At 40.3% G+C, this 15,588-nt stretch overlaps 1 protein-coding gene across 2 annotated transcripts in view; it reads right to left on the reverse strand.

Annotated features, from left to right (window-relative positions):
- The window catches only part of LOC129174162 (protocadherin-15-like), a 177,590-nt gene that overhangs the window by 146,424 nt on the left and 15,578 nt on the right, over window positions 1-15,588 (reverse strand). For both annotated transcript variants that reach the window (XM_054765847.1, XM_054765837.1), the window contains exon 2: window positions 13,150-13,309. In XM_054765847.1, the coding sequence (XP_054621822.1) occupies window positions 13,150-13,291 (142 nt within the window). In that variant the 5' untranslated portion in view covers window positions 13,292-13,309. The remainder of the gene's footprint in view (window positions 1-13,149; window positions 13,310-15,588) is intronic.

Raw genomic sequence — 15,588 nt, forward strand, 5'->3', positions numbered from 1 at the left:
GTAAATTGTATGAGACCATGGTTTATTTTGTCTGAGGTACAGAATAAAGAAAGCTACATTGTGGAATCCTCCTTGCCATCTGTTTGAAACCACTCATACACAATATGACAGAATGGAAGTCCTCAGTTCTCAGGTTTTGAACATACTTCGGTTTTGCGATACTACAGTGTGCATGTCTGATGCCGCTCACAGAGGTCCAAGGAATGCTCAGGTCGTTTTTGTGTATGCTCAGATACTTGGAAAATTAGAGGGAACATTTCATACAAATATATATAGTTGTGTACTAATCATTTGACAGCCCTACTATTTAACACAAAAGCTAAGCAGTTGTTGTGTTTTGCATGTTGCTCCCTTACCACAGGGGTCCCCAACCAGAGATGGACTACTACACTGTGTTTTTTCCCTTTTTCTTTCACCTCATATTTGTACCCAAATGCTGATACTATGTGGGAATGCATAAAGGTAAGGTTTGATGACATTATTGAGTGCTAATGTGCATATTTGTGTGACGCACAACCTCAAGTGAATTCATGCTAGCACACTACCTGTTACCACACATATCAAACGTGGAAGTATACTCTTCTCTGAAAAACGAACTCCAGGTTGGTACTGGTGGATGGTCGTTCTGTGTTTAATTTGTGCTTTTAGTTTGAGGTTTAGTCCGGTTGGTCAGAGATTTGTGGGAACACCTGTCGGCCCGTTGGTCCAAAAATGTTGGGGACAACTGCCTTACCGTACTGACAATGAACAGAACCGTAACCTTAAATCCAACATACGACCAAACTGATTATGGCATAGTGTGTTACTTTACTTGATAGTGTGTCTACACACAATATTTTGAGCCCATTGAGCCCATTTATAGTAAAGGGCTCATGACAGGGCTCATGACAGCTGATGTGACTTTGCAACTCAATAACCCATGTCGCGAGTCACTACTGAGCAAAGCATTGCCCCCCTCCATATCAACACCAAATGGACTAATTTATTTTGTAGGCTTTTTGCCCGAGAGAACATTTGCTCTGTGCTTGCTATTCTTTTTATTCACCGAGACATATTGAAGGTGTACAGCAATGAAAATGTGAGTTAAGATAGCTCATTACCTACCTCATAAACATAAAAATCCTCTTGGAGAGAGGTTTTACTGCAGTAATATAATGCCACACCAGTTTGGACTAGCCATGGGGTGTCCTAATTGTAAATATTTGTATTTGTTTGTGTGCACTAACTCTTTTGCTCCTGAAGCGCTGCACATAAAAAGGGTGAACATTTGTCAAAACATGAACGCCTACTGTTTTGCCTGCGCTATTTTCTGACAAATACACCACATGGTGGCACTGTTAGTCAACAGCATTGGTCAGACTGACTTGAAATTTCTCACACGGCTCATTGCTACCCACTTTAACTAAATAGCCAAGCACATGTCTATAACATATGAAAAATATCTGTTGAAAAACATGGCCGCCATAACCTAAAGCATCTGACTAATTGTCCATAAGTCACTAACTCTAATGATGATCGAACTTTGAGGATATCTGTATTACATGGATGCTAGTATGGCTTCTAAAGCCTGTTGAACAGAACACATAGGGGGCGCCACAAATGTCATTTACAGTCATGTACTGTATGGTCTCTCTCTTGTGCAGAGACAGATGGCATTACATGATGAATGTTCCACCTCAGGAGACTTTTCTCCCCTCCAGAAATGACAAGGTCGGATACCACAGGCATCTGGGCTGCCAAACTGGATCGTTTCCACTGAAATAATTGACCAATGTTGGCTGATGTGAGCATCAGACTGGGTTGGATTCAATATGGGCCCAGTTCAAATGAATTACATTGTAATAAGATTGTTTCCTTTGGGAGACGACAGTGAATACAACATACTAATACAAAAAAGTATGCCCACACAAAATGAAACATATTGTACCAACAACGAAATAGAATTTCGAACAATCAGACAACTTTATGAGCCCGGACAAACTAAAATGAAAATTGCACACAAACAAACAAATGAGTCATGCAGAGAGTCATTAAAATGCAGCTGAATAATACAGAAAAGCACGCACAATTCATTAAATTAAAATGCTAATAGCCATTTTGAGCTTATTATTATTATTGGATCATTACTTAAACACAGGAAACACAGAAACTATCAGTAATTGCTGAGGAGTAGGATTAAATAAGCTTGGCTTCTGCCTGCTCTCCTTGCAAGACATGCAAGTGTAAACATTTGATGTTCCTTCATGTAATCTGTTAAGCATGTCCAAAAGAAATAAAACCATGACCATTATTACCATTAAGGCAGCTATGTTTCATTCTACATGGAAAAAAAACTATTTAATGACATTGTTCATTGTTTATGTAGTAGAATTAAGGGTCATCAGATAGGTGTCTTTTTTTATTTACCCTCTAAAAGTTCTCATGCCGTGTCTTTTTTAAGCCTCCATCAGCAGGTACACCTATCTTCATTCCTCCCCAGGGTCCAATTCCTCTCCAAACCCCCCCACCCTGCCTCTAGTCAGCCCAGCCTACCATCCATCCATCACCTCTTCCTTCATCTATCCGTCCGTCCATCCTTTCCCCATCTCGATCCATTCAACCATGGACGCACAGAGATAGAAGGAGGGGGGAGAAATCAAGACAATTGGAGGGGAACAGTGAAGCAGACGTCGCAGAAAAAAATTAAAGGAAGACGGTCCGAGTGGGAGAAGGTAAAAGGGAAAGGATGGCCTACGAGAGACAGTGTGACCTTGTGTTAGATTGATGCATCTCTGGAGGAAAAGGATTGCCGACCTGAGCGCTAACATACACAAATACACACGAAGTGCACTTGCAAAGTCACACACAGACACTGACTCAATGCTGGAGGGCTCACCACTTTGTCACCAGGCTGGCTTATCCATTAGCTGGACTTTCTCTCACAGTGTCATCCTAGCTCCAAGCCCTTGTAGAGCTGAGCACAACTGACAGTGGCGCCCAATCAGACGCTACTTGTCCCGAAGACAAAAATACAGAAGTGCCCCAAAAAACATTGGCCATAACAGCTGCGGCTGTAGGCAACCTCCTGATTTTTATAATATGCTTTAAACCAGGAGTCACCAACGTGGTGCCCAGGGCCATCAGGTAGCCCCCCACGACCACATGAGGTGCCCGCAAGCCTGCTTTTCATTCAGGTTTTCAGTTAATAATGAAAGAACAGTAGAAAGAAATGCATTCTGAAATACAAAATGTGAGTTGTGGACACCAGCATTTTGTTCATGTTCTGGTAAAACAAGCATATTCGCTTTGTTTGGGTTTAAAATAAGCTCTGAAAATAAATGTTACAAAAATGAGTAGCTCTTGGCCATTTTCATTTTCTAAAAGTAACTCTCACAAGGAAAAAACGTTGGTGACCCCTGGTTTAAACTTTATTAAATAAAAGAAACACCTGTACATTTCTCTAATGAAAGCTCTATAACTTTGTTGTGGTTTGTTTTAGTAGCAACAGGCTTTGTCAGCAACAGATGATTTTTGTTTGCTTGAGTTTTTTGGCTGCAATCATCCCTCGTTTATCGCAGTTAATTGGTTCCAAACCTGACCGTGATAAGTGAATATCCGTGAAGGCAAGGCAAGTTTATTTCTAGAGCACAATTTGTACACAAGGTAATTCAAAGTGCTTGACAGAAAAGAAGATAAAATCACTTAATAAAATAATTCCATAAAACATAAAATCATTCTAAAATCATTACCTAAAATTCCATATATCATTCCATAAAACAAAAAATGAAAACAGAATTAACATTGAAGAGTGCAGATAAAGTACTTTCAGTTGTCATACGCAGAGTTGAATATAAGCATTTTCAGCCTGGACATGAACATTGCCAAAGTTGAGGATTGTCACACATCTTCTGGAAGACTGTTTCAGATTTTGGCAGCATAAAACTGAAACGCAGCCTCACTATGTTTAGTTCTGACTCTGGGCACCCGCAGGAGACCACTCTCTGAGCTTCTCAGAGCCTGAGATGGTTTACGTGGCTCTAACATGTCAGAGATGTACTTTGGCACGGGACCATGAAAAGAGTTACAAGAAGCCAGTACATAGACCTGAGTACTAGACCAATTTGGTCATATTTACTGATTCTAATCAGGACTCAAGCAGCAGCATTCTTGCACCAGTTTAGAGCAGTACCAGAGATCCCCACCCAGTTTTCTAACCTATGTAATAAAACATGGTCAACTGTGTCAAAGGCAGCGCTCAGGTCTGGCAGAACTAAACCTGCGACTTTGCCTGGATCTGTGTTCAGATGGATATTATTTGTCACCTTGATCAGAGCTGTCTCAGTGCTGTGGTGAGGCCTAAAGCCTGATTGGAAAGTATCAAACACATTGGTAGAGAGGAGAAAGTCAGTCAGCTATTGGTATACAACTTTTTCCAAGACTTTTCCCACTCACAGTGCAACACCAAAGACGGAGGATGTGGATATCAACAGGGGAGAAAGGAAAGGATAAAAAGGAAAAAAAGGAAGGAGGAAAAAAATATATTTTTTAAAAATATATCTGTACCTGTATACTATATATGTGTGTAAGTATGTGTTTGTACATGTATATATATACACATATATATATATATATATATACACACATATATATGTATATATATATATATATATATATATATATATATATATATATATATATATATATATATAAACAGTATATATATATATATATATATATATATATATATATATATATATATATATATATATACATAGTATATACATATATAGTATATACATATATATACATACATTCATATATATATGTGTATGTATGTATATATCTATATGCGTGTGTATATATATGTATGTACGTGTATGTGCATAAATATGTATGTGTGTGTTTGTATCTATACATATGTATGTGTTAGCAATTGATGTGACACGAAGAGGGGGTAGGATTAAATACTTGTAAGCTCTGCTTCTTCCTGCTCCTTTTCAAACACGTGGAACTGTGACTGGTAGCATGACGCATTCAATGTACCCTGTATGTATATTTGAAATAAATTAAACCACACACAAACACACACAGACAATACAGATTGACACAAGGCAGCGTTGGCACAGACCAAGTCATGCAGGGACCTCTTCCTTGCACTAATTGACAGCCGGCGACAGCAGTAACTAAGCCAAAGCAAAGCGATACGCGACAAACAATGGTAGATGCTTCCAAAACCACAGATGCTGATTGCGAGTCCAATTCAAGTGTTGAGTCTTTGAGCTCCAAAGTCAATTGTCAGGTCTCCCATGATTGCAAACGTCCCATGCCATCTGCCTTGGTGAGAAGGTTGCAGCAGCAGTGCCTAGAATATCCTAATTTGTCATCTTTGAGGTATGAAATGCAACGTTCGACTGTATACCTGAAGAGGATGCCATGCTTGGTGTGAGATACAGAACCAACCAAGTGAAAAGGCAATGAATCTGAGAAGCGAAAAAGTTCTGCAAACAAAGCAATGGCTAAAAAGTAATCTGAGTAAGAGCAAGTGAAAGTTCAGACAAAATGAAAACTCTCACAACAGTCCCCTATTGGATCTACCTCATCCGTCCCAAATTGAATGCCTTCCTCCTGGGCCCTGTGCTACACGAGCCCAATAAAGATCAGACCTAGCCCTAATAGGCTTTCTCTCTGAGAAACAATAGGAAGAGGAGTCCTCAATCATGGTGCCTTTAGGGCGATACAATGGCATGTCGAGGTGGTACTGTTGGTCTGTCACTTTGACATTTTACTGCTTGGCAACATAACTGCACTGCATCATACTGAGGGGTGTTTGTAATGTTTTCTTTTAGAACCATGTGGTGTGTTTACACTACTTATGATGGTTATTACGTTGTAACGTGTCACTTTTATTATACAGTAAGTTCTAAAGGGACAATACAACAGAATTGTAATTTGGATATACTTGAGGGTAGTCTGTTGAAAATGACTCAACACACAATAATTATGACTGTTGCCGGCACCAGGGGAGCTGCGGTTCAATGAGGGAAAGCTAAATTCCAACATATACTGTAACACTGTGAAGCAACGATAACAAGCCCAAACACACCTCCAAGATGATCCATCATGGAGGAGAAGATTCCAGGAACAACCTGTCCATCTCTGGTGAGAATTACGGCAGTGCTTGATAATAAATAATTTGGACATGTTCGCTGTGATTCACTCATGTTGCCAACTATTCAGACAATAATGGCTGTGTGGTGACTCATTTTCAGAGGGCAGTTTCCCTCTATGAACCGCAGCTCCTCAGTGCTGGCAGCACTCATGCATCAATAGATCACGACGCGACCGCCAGTATGATGAGGCAAGAAAAAATTATGTTGGTACTCACTTGTGTAGACATGGGCCGGTTACCGGTTTCAAGTTATACCACGGTATGAAAAAGTCAAAACCACTAAAATTTTCCGTCATACCGTTCCTAAAGTAGTGGAGGTCCACGTGGCCACTACGTGGAAATACTTTGTAACGTCCTGTGTTACTCCTCGCAGTCAGAACTGGATGAATGTGTTGAAACCATGGGCATGGGCTGTGTTGCCAACACTGATCTGTATTATATATCTGGATAGCTCATTGGCGATGACTTGTGAAGCCACACGGCCGCCATATTGCCACTCGCAAGACACACTTCTCGGACAAGCTTTTGCATTCGTGGTGAGCTTATTTTATTAATTCGGATTGGACACAAATTTTGCCTTAAGATGCCTGCATGTGCAGCTATTAACTGCACAAATCACCAGTTCAAAGGCTGTGGACGAACATTTCACGTGTAAGTATGATTGAAATGTAGATTAATGATTGATAGTTTAAGGGTTTTGCACTGTAGATCTCTCAGATATTTTTGATCGTGTAAAATTCCTCTGATTAAATGTATGTCCAGAATTAATACGTTTATATAGCTCTATAATAGCTAAGAGGAAATTTACGTACTTTTTTGTTATATCATGATATATGTATTTCTTTAAGGGACGAAGGTTGCGTTACTTGAAGGAATGGGAGAATCTCAGTGTTTCCATGATGCTTACCAGGCATTGCATACAGTGCAGTTAGAAAGCCACTTTGCATACAAATGACCCTTCATTTGGATAAACAACATTTTTTTTTTTTTTGCTGCTGAATGACTGACGTAAAAGGATTCATTCATATGATATGTTGTGGAAAATAATATTACTGAACATGCATACCGGTGTGTTTGAGATTGCTAACAACGCATTGTCTTACCCAAAGCATATGGTTTTGTTTCAGTGTTGTTGTTTTTTCCGTGTGTGTGTGTGTGTGTGTGTATGCGTTTATGGTTATTACACATTATGGTTATCACATATTATTCCTGTGGTTTTTGTTCAAATATATTTCTATATCAGAAAAGAGGTTATTTCTATTTCATAACACAAACAAAAAAATCAGCAAAATGTTAAATGATGAAATGAAATGAAAGTCACTCTCTTTGATGATTCATATTTTGTACAGACGAGAGCATAGTGAATTGTATGAAAGTAAGAAAAAAAAACTAAAGGATTGTGACCATGGATTTTAGTGGAAAAAAGGGATGGGATATGCAGTTAAAATGAAAATCTCTTTCTAGAGGAGTAAAACTATGCATTGCTATAGGGTAGTGCTGAGCCAGGGTGCAGAGTAGAATTTTGTCCCAAAGGCAATGAGAATTGGAAGGGGAAAAAGTACATATAATATAGCCAAAAGATAGAGAATAACGTATCAAATCGTTTTTAAGGGACAAAGGTTGCGTTACTTGAAGGAATGGGAGAATCTCCCCGCTTTTTAATTTAAAATAAAGATGTTCTGTGAGCCTCTTCATCTGCTTTGTACACTATGTACGCTGTGCCAATGTCGTCGCGATATGAGTAGTAAGATGGCGTCTCTTTGGCTTCAGCGGCTTGCACGGCAGCGTGCGACATATGAGCTATCCAGATATATAATACAGATCAGTGGTTGCCAAGAGTCGGACAACTGTTGCGGCATAGATAGCACCGATGTTAGCTGCCTCGTTAGCATTGATGTAATGACAAGACGTATGCCTTCGTTGAGTTCTGCATCCTGATTGTAGGATTTCACCTCACGCACCTGTGTAATCACATAACTCTATATACTGTAAGTACATTTTCGACATGTTGACGTGAATATCAAAACCTAATAATTCGTAAATGTCATTGTTTAATAGGTTGTAGTGTAAACACCACTACTTAGTATTTACTACTATTAAATGACACAATACACTAATGTAGCATTACTTCGTGAAAATAATAATCATAATAAAGGATTTGATTTTATGTAGTGCTTTTCAAAATACACAAAGTGCTTCACAATGAACTGAACCCATTATTCATTCACTCCTCAGTCACACACTGGTGGTGGTAATCTACATCTGTAGTCACAGCTGTCTTGGGGTAGACTGACGTACACGTGGCTGCCAATTAGCACCTACAGCCTCACCGATCACCACCAAACATTCATTCACATTCGTACACCAGTGTGGGCAGCACTGGAGGCAAGGCGGGTGAAGTTTCTTGCAAAAGTGATGGATGAAGGGAGCGAGGCTCTAACCGTTTTCTGGACGACCTGCTCTACCTGCCCAGCCACGGCCGCCCAAAACAACTATATTGTGGGTCACGACACAAGTAAATTAATCAAAACTCAGCAAATACACGACCCAACAACTCCAAAACACTCTTGTGGACAAGTTGTGACTTGCACTTTCACCATGACGTGAAATAATAACATTGCAAGTTTTTTAAAATTATTATTTATGTTGTGACCTTCTTGAGCCACTTAGTGATTGCATTATTTTGCATTTTGCTTTGTTTTTTGTTTTTTTTACAAAGAAAATATTTATGGTGTTGTGACTTGAGTTGCAGGATTAGCCACAGTTGGAAGAACATTAAGAAGAACATTAACAACTGCATTTTATTTATTATTTATTTAAAAATAATTAAGTTATTTTTGATTATTTATTTAAATTTATTGTAATAAATCCACTTGCACCACGTTCTATTGTTTAAAAATGACTGCTACAATGATAATACCATGAAATCATGATATTTTTGCCCAAGGTTATCATAACGTCAGAATCTCATAGGCCCATGCCTACACTTTACAAAACAATGGCTGTGTGTTGACTCATTTTCAAACTGTATAGTAAAGTATAGTAGATTCTGTATAGTAAATCTATACAGTTGTATAAGCTGAACACTGAGTAGAAGTTTACCCAGGTTTCATTTGATATAATCAACTGGTTGCTAAAATGGTTGCTAAAGGTGTTCTCACTTTTGTGCCATATGTGAGTGCAATTAAAGCTAAGCACGCTCACACATCTAAACACACGGTAGTGACACTCGACATGCCGGCGCCAAGTCATGCTTCCCGTTGCGTCTTGTTCACCCTCGCCGATGAGTCATATTCAATTAAAGCTGCTGGAAAGGCACCGCCTACACGCCACAAACTTCACATGAATTCCTAATCAGAGGAAAGTCAAGTGTAGGAACTCAGAGGGTTTGCACTATTCCTCACACGATCTCTGTTGAAGTTATTCTCTCTCTATCAGCTTATAACACGAGCTAGGCACGGCAATAAATAGCGTTTTAGTATTTTGGTTATGCCAATTTCCTGGGGGAGAAAGCAAACAGGAGTAAATTGTTTCAGAGCGAATTCCGTAGCTCAAAGTTGACACACTGTGTGTTCTCTCACTCCGGTCTCATTAAAAATGCACCGGTACTCGTGTCACCAAAAGTGAGTAAATATAGTTTCTTAGCTAATTAAAAGTGCAGTAGTACACGGGCTCGTCACACGGGGTTCCAAACAGACAAAATCATCCCGGGACTGCTGCTCGTTAAAGTCTCTCTTATGATGGTGGTGGGACTGAGGGAAATGTCGCCTGTCAATCGGAAAACCAGCCTCATTAAAACTGCTATTTTGGTTGCAATCTACATCCACCCGAATTGCCTGCGCAAGTCCGTTTTTTTAGACCCATAAGAGATACCGCATGGGATTTATATAAAACTGCCACACACACACACACTTGACGCTCTCATTTACGTGGCCTTTGCGGAATATCTGCCCATTCGTGTCGGCTAAATGCCAGGCAGATAAATCTCAAGGACTGCACTTTAAACTGCAATGTTCATATTCTGACAAATGGAGCTGAACGTCAAGTGGTGCTGAGCTTCTCCTTCCTGTTTCTGTGAAGTCAGAATATGGACTTTTTTTGTCTTTATGTATTTAACCCCTTAAAGTTGTACCCAAAGTAGCCCAACCCACCAGCCCAACAGTCAGAATATGTCAAAGTGCTTCTGATACAGTTGAATAGGTGTCTGGATAGGTCATTGACTAATGTGCCACAGCAGACAGGATAAACAGTTGTCCATTGGGTTGCCCAGTGAGGTGTCAGTCAAAAAAGTTCAAAGTTCGGAGTTGGTTCAGAAGCACAGTGTGGCTAATACATCCATGCTAACTCAAGTTAGGACAAAGAATATGTATGTGGAAAATGTGCACATGTGAGGAAAATGATGATAGCAGTGGTCAGTTGTGGATGTGAGCCTTGGTGTGGACATTTACATTTACTGGAGCCTTGCCAACATAACAGTAACATTTTTGGTAACACTTTACAATAAGGTACAGAAAAGTACAGTAGTTAATGAGGAACGAGCCTACCTAACCCTACCCCTAACCACTACTCATTAGTTCTTCATTCGTTCTTCATTAGTTCCTCAGTAACTACTCTAAATGTATGTGCCTTAGTTCCTCAGTAACTACTCGACACATTAATTAGTCATTAGTTCCTCAGTAACTACTCTAAATGTATGTGCCTTAGTTCCTTAGTAACTACTCTACACATTAATTCCTCATTAGTTCTTCATTAGTTCCTCAGTAACTAGTCTAAATTTATGTGCGTTAGTCATTAGTTCCTCATGTGTTCCTCATTTGTTCTGCATTAGTTCCTCTGTAAGTACTGTATTTTTGTGTACTTTATTGTAAAGTGTGACCACATTTTTGTCGGAGTTCTATCTTTGGTTGGAAGAATACCGTGAACCTTGAAAGGTGAGTTGCATTCACGCTCATTAGGCGTGTAATGATTCATTCACACACTTTATATTCCTACGATCCAACTACATCGAGTTTCCATTCTGGATGGCATATATTGATCTAACATTGTTTAAAAAGGTAATCAATCGGTTGAATCGATACTAGGAAATAAAGCATTGGATGTGGATATGGATGTGTGTTTTTGAAGCACTTTTAATGATAAAGACTCGATAATGACGAAAAACAAATTGTGACGTCATCATCTTCCGGGTATGTGGTGTACATGGGAGTTGCAGTGGACCTGCGACATACAGTTGATTCGATTTTTCTTCTTTTGGTCAGTTAATTCACTTTATTCAGTACTCATATTGAACTCATCTGTCTTTATTTGAAACTTCTTTTCAGTGACATTTTTGGAGACATTATTTAAAGTAAGGAGGTTTTGTTTTGTTGCACACGTACGCGGAAGCAATAAATGGCGCGCACTCGCTTGTGCCGGGGAGGACGGTGAAGAGAGAAAAGGCTCGGAAGCTGTAATTTTTGTTGACTGTTTATTCGTTTCGTCACACATTTACACTCACGTTTCTTATGTATTCTTCTTGTGCATTACCACATTTCCTTACACTGCTGCACGCAGTCTGCCATCACTTCACATGCAAAGTATCTGTTTGCTCTCCCGGTTTGGTCTCATCATTATCAAAAATGATTATCATAAACCCACCACACCATGGTATCCTGTTCAGTGTCTCTGTTAAGCTCATCATCAAGATGGAGGACCCATCGCGACTCTCTCAGCAGCAAAAAGTACAAGGAGGCCACATTACTTGCTAGTTGCTGCAGCGTTCTTTCAAATGGCTGCTCTGATCAGGACGATTATCAGCACAGAAAATCCCCTGCTGCCATCGGCCCGTACAGGTAAGAAAGTTTCAACAACTAATTGAAGACACCACACCACATTAATTTGCTGAGAAAATTGCATGATGCCACCTTAGGGTGCAAAGTGCAGGTTGGGATCGCACTATTTCAATTAAATAATTCATCATGGCAGACTATACGAACTATAGCGATTTTGTATTGCATTTTTAACTATTTTTTTATTTTAATAATTAGAATTTATTTGTAAGTATGTCAGCATTATTAATAATTTATACCTGATTCCCTTACAAAAAACAATGTGAATCTTGGAAACTTTACCTGCACTGTCCAGTATCCTGCTTTTATTTCACAGTCACACTGGTTGAATTTTTGGCCAAAAAGTTACCGAATCCATTAAAAGTTACTGAATCGTTTCGGATCGTATTGTTCTAAATCAACCAAAATCGTTCTTGAATCGTATCGGCAACCACGAATCGTGATACAAATCGATGTTATTGAAACGAATCGTTACACCCCTAATGTTCATGTTTGCGACTGATCTAATGTAAGTGTTCACCGAGGCTGCAGTTATGATTGGATCCTGGAATGGTGTACAGTAGTTCCTCACTACGTTCAGGTGGTGCAGGTGTTGTAGAGCCTGACAGCGGTCGGTATGAAGGACCTGCGGAACCTCTCCTTCTTACACCGTGGGTGTAACAGTCTGCTGCTGAAGGAGCTGCTAAGGGAACCCACAGTGTCATGTAGCGGATGAGAGGTGTTGTCCATGATGGATGTCAGCTTTAGTTAGCCAACTATTAGTATATCATACTAAATTATAAATTAGTATATAATATATTGTATGTATAATATAGTGAGATATTAGATGTACAATGGCATGTACATTATTCTTAAAATCAGTGCATATTTACATGGAGCCTGCACACACGCACGTCAAAATGAAGCCAACACCCGTAAGTTTCAAGTACTGTAAGTCAACGCATTTCATTCACACACTGAGTCTGAATTTTTGAAAAGCTCCACTCTGGCCAAGGTTTTGCCTAAATTTGGCCAATTATGCAAATTAGACAACAACGTCATCTACCCCCCCAGCTCACCGACAACTCAACACCACAGGTAAATTGCAGCCCTGTGGAAATACTGGTCCAACACGCATTTAAGGACATAACACAGTGGACACAGAAGGACAAAGAGGAGAGATGCCATATTTACCGTCAGTGTCTTGGCCCAGGCAAGGTGATAGCAGCAGCAGGAGTAGCAGATAAAGGACCCCTATTCCCGTTTCCCCAGGCCATTTGACCCTGCTCCACGACAGCAGCCCCATTAAGCGCATCCCCGCCATCTTCACCACCATCCTCCGCCGAGCGCCCAGCTGTGCGGAGATGGAGAGGAGACACGTAAACACAAAGTCACAATTTACTGTTAGTGTGTAAGATTGTGTAAAAACATCTGTTGGTTTTTATTGGAGGACAGTGCTTTTTCTTCTGGCTCTACCAGCTTGTGTTCTGACCCACGGAGAACATTGATCATGATGACATGTGCTGCTGAAAGACTTTCCAATAACATGCATGTTAGGTTCACTGGAGACTCTAAATTGTCCATAGGTATGAATGTGAGTGGGAATGCTTGTTTGTCTATATGTGCCCTGTGATTAGCTGGCCACCAGTCCAGGGTGTACCCTACTTTGAACCCATGATCAGCTGGGATAGGCTCCAACATACCCCCGTGATCCCAATGAGGAGAATCAGCATAAAAAATGAATGTGTCATGTTCTGCATTCTGCTCTGCTGCCCTCTGCTGTTTTTGTGTTGCAGCACATCCCTGAACATGACCCAGACCTAATCACACACACCTGCAGCTCATTACCTCCCTCCTTCTTAAGCTGCAGCCAAACAATCTACCAGTGCCAGATTGTACTCCTTGACTTCCTGACCTCCTGTTCCTTGCTCCCGCTCAGTCCGGCTCCACTACCCTTACCCTGCTTTCTGGCCCGCTATCTGTGCTTGTGCTTACCTGCTCTGTACCTTGTTAGTATTTTCCTGTTGGTTTGCCTTCAGCGTTTTCTGTTGTACTTCTAGTTTTTTCCCTGACAGCCTTCTGCTGTCAGTGTTTTTTGTTTGTTACCCAAAGTGGATTTTCCTTTGTTGTACTTTACCTGTTTGGACACTTTTTGTTATTAAACTTTATTTTGTATTTTGAAGTCGCACTAGTCTTGCATTGGGATCCTAATTTTCCTGCTGTGGCATCCGCCACTCCTGACAGAATGAATGACGGTATTATCATTATTATTGTTATTATTATTATTGTTGTTGTTGTTGTTGTTGTTATTATCATTATTACTGTATTATTATTCCCTGATCATGTTATTTTTTCTACATTGTCTGATTATAAAAACACAAACACAAACTCGAGGTACCCGTGACAAAAAAGGTCAACTAAAACCTGCTTTATAAACACTTTATTGAATCAGTCATTAAGCCTCACTTCAGCCTGAAATAGGACAGGGTGAGGAGCTCGGTTATCCGGGAGGAGCTCAGAGTAGAGCCGCTGCTCCTTCACATGGAGAGGAGCCAGCTGAGGTGGCTCGGGCATCTAGTTCGGATGCCTCCCGGACGCCTCCCTGGTGAGGTGTTTCGGGCATGCCAGCCGGGAGAAGGCCCCGGGGAAGACCTAGGACACGCTGGAGGGATTATGTCTCACAGCTGGCCTGGGAACGCCTTGGTGTCCCCCCGGTGGAGCTGGAGGAGGTGGTCGGGGACCGGGAAGTCTGGGCTTCCCTACTGAGACTGCTGCCCCCGCGACCCAGACCCGGATAAGCGGAGGAAAATGAAATGGAATGGAATAAATATAAATATAAATATAAATATAAATATAAATATCACAGATATGGCACATTTAAGAAACAGAGATGACTATTACATTTTTTTAATTGTCTGGTAAATTTCAACTATATTAATTAAACAGCCAAAATTGCTTGAAAGTTAAAAGCTGGATGGCACAAAATGCCCCTATGAGCAAGATTAAAGGTAATAAAGTGGAGTGATACAAACCAGAATGGGGAAAAAAGGGTGTTGTGTTGATCTAAAAAGAAAAAAATATCAAATCGTAGCTGATTTCTCAGTGTTTCTTTGAATGCCACTCTTCTTATTACCATATCTCACCATTAACTTCCCTTATTACTTCCTATTATGCCGCATCGCCTTTCTACATACACTCCAGCCATAATTGGAATGTTTTCAACAGCGCTTTAAGAGGTGGAATACAAATTGGCAACACAGCGTCGTCGTGTCAACACAGCCGACACTTGTTGCACTCGTGTCACTTCAAATGCGGCTGATTTGTGAGATTTTCTTGCATTTGCCTCGAAAGACTCTTATTTTCCCCCAAATTTAGTCAGCCTATTATTGGTTGACCACAAAAGACACAATGGAACGAAACGTGGCTGGAGATTCAGTCAGCGAAAATAACATGTGAGAAAATTTACTCCAGCACACAAGAGGTACAAAGAGGCCACAAAAAAGGTGGGGGAAAGGGAAAGGAATCAAACTGTGATGAGAAAAATAAGCAGAAATCACACCAGATGCAGATAAAACTAAATGACAAGGAAAACTGGGGAGAGGGAGAGCATAAATATTGCAGCATATTACACAT

This window comes from Dunckerocampus dactyliophorus, chromosome 2, assembly GCF_027744805.1.
Source record: "Dunckerocampus dactyliophorus isolate RoL2022-P2 chromosome 2, RoL_Ddac_1.1, whole genome shotgun sequence".
NCBI lineage: Eukaryota > Metazoa > Chordata > Actinopteri > Syngnathiformes > Syngnathidae > Dunckerocampus > Dunckerocampus dactyliophorus.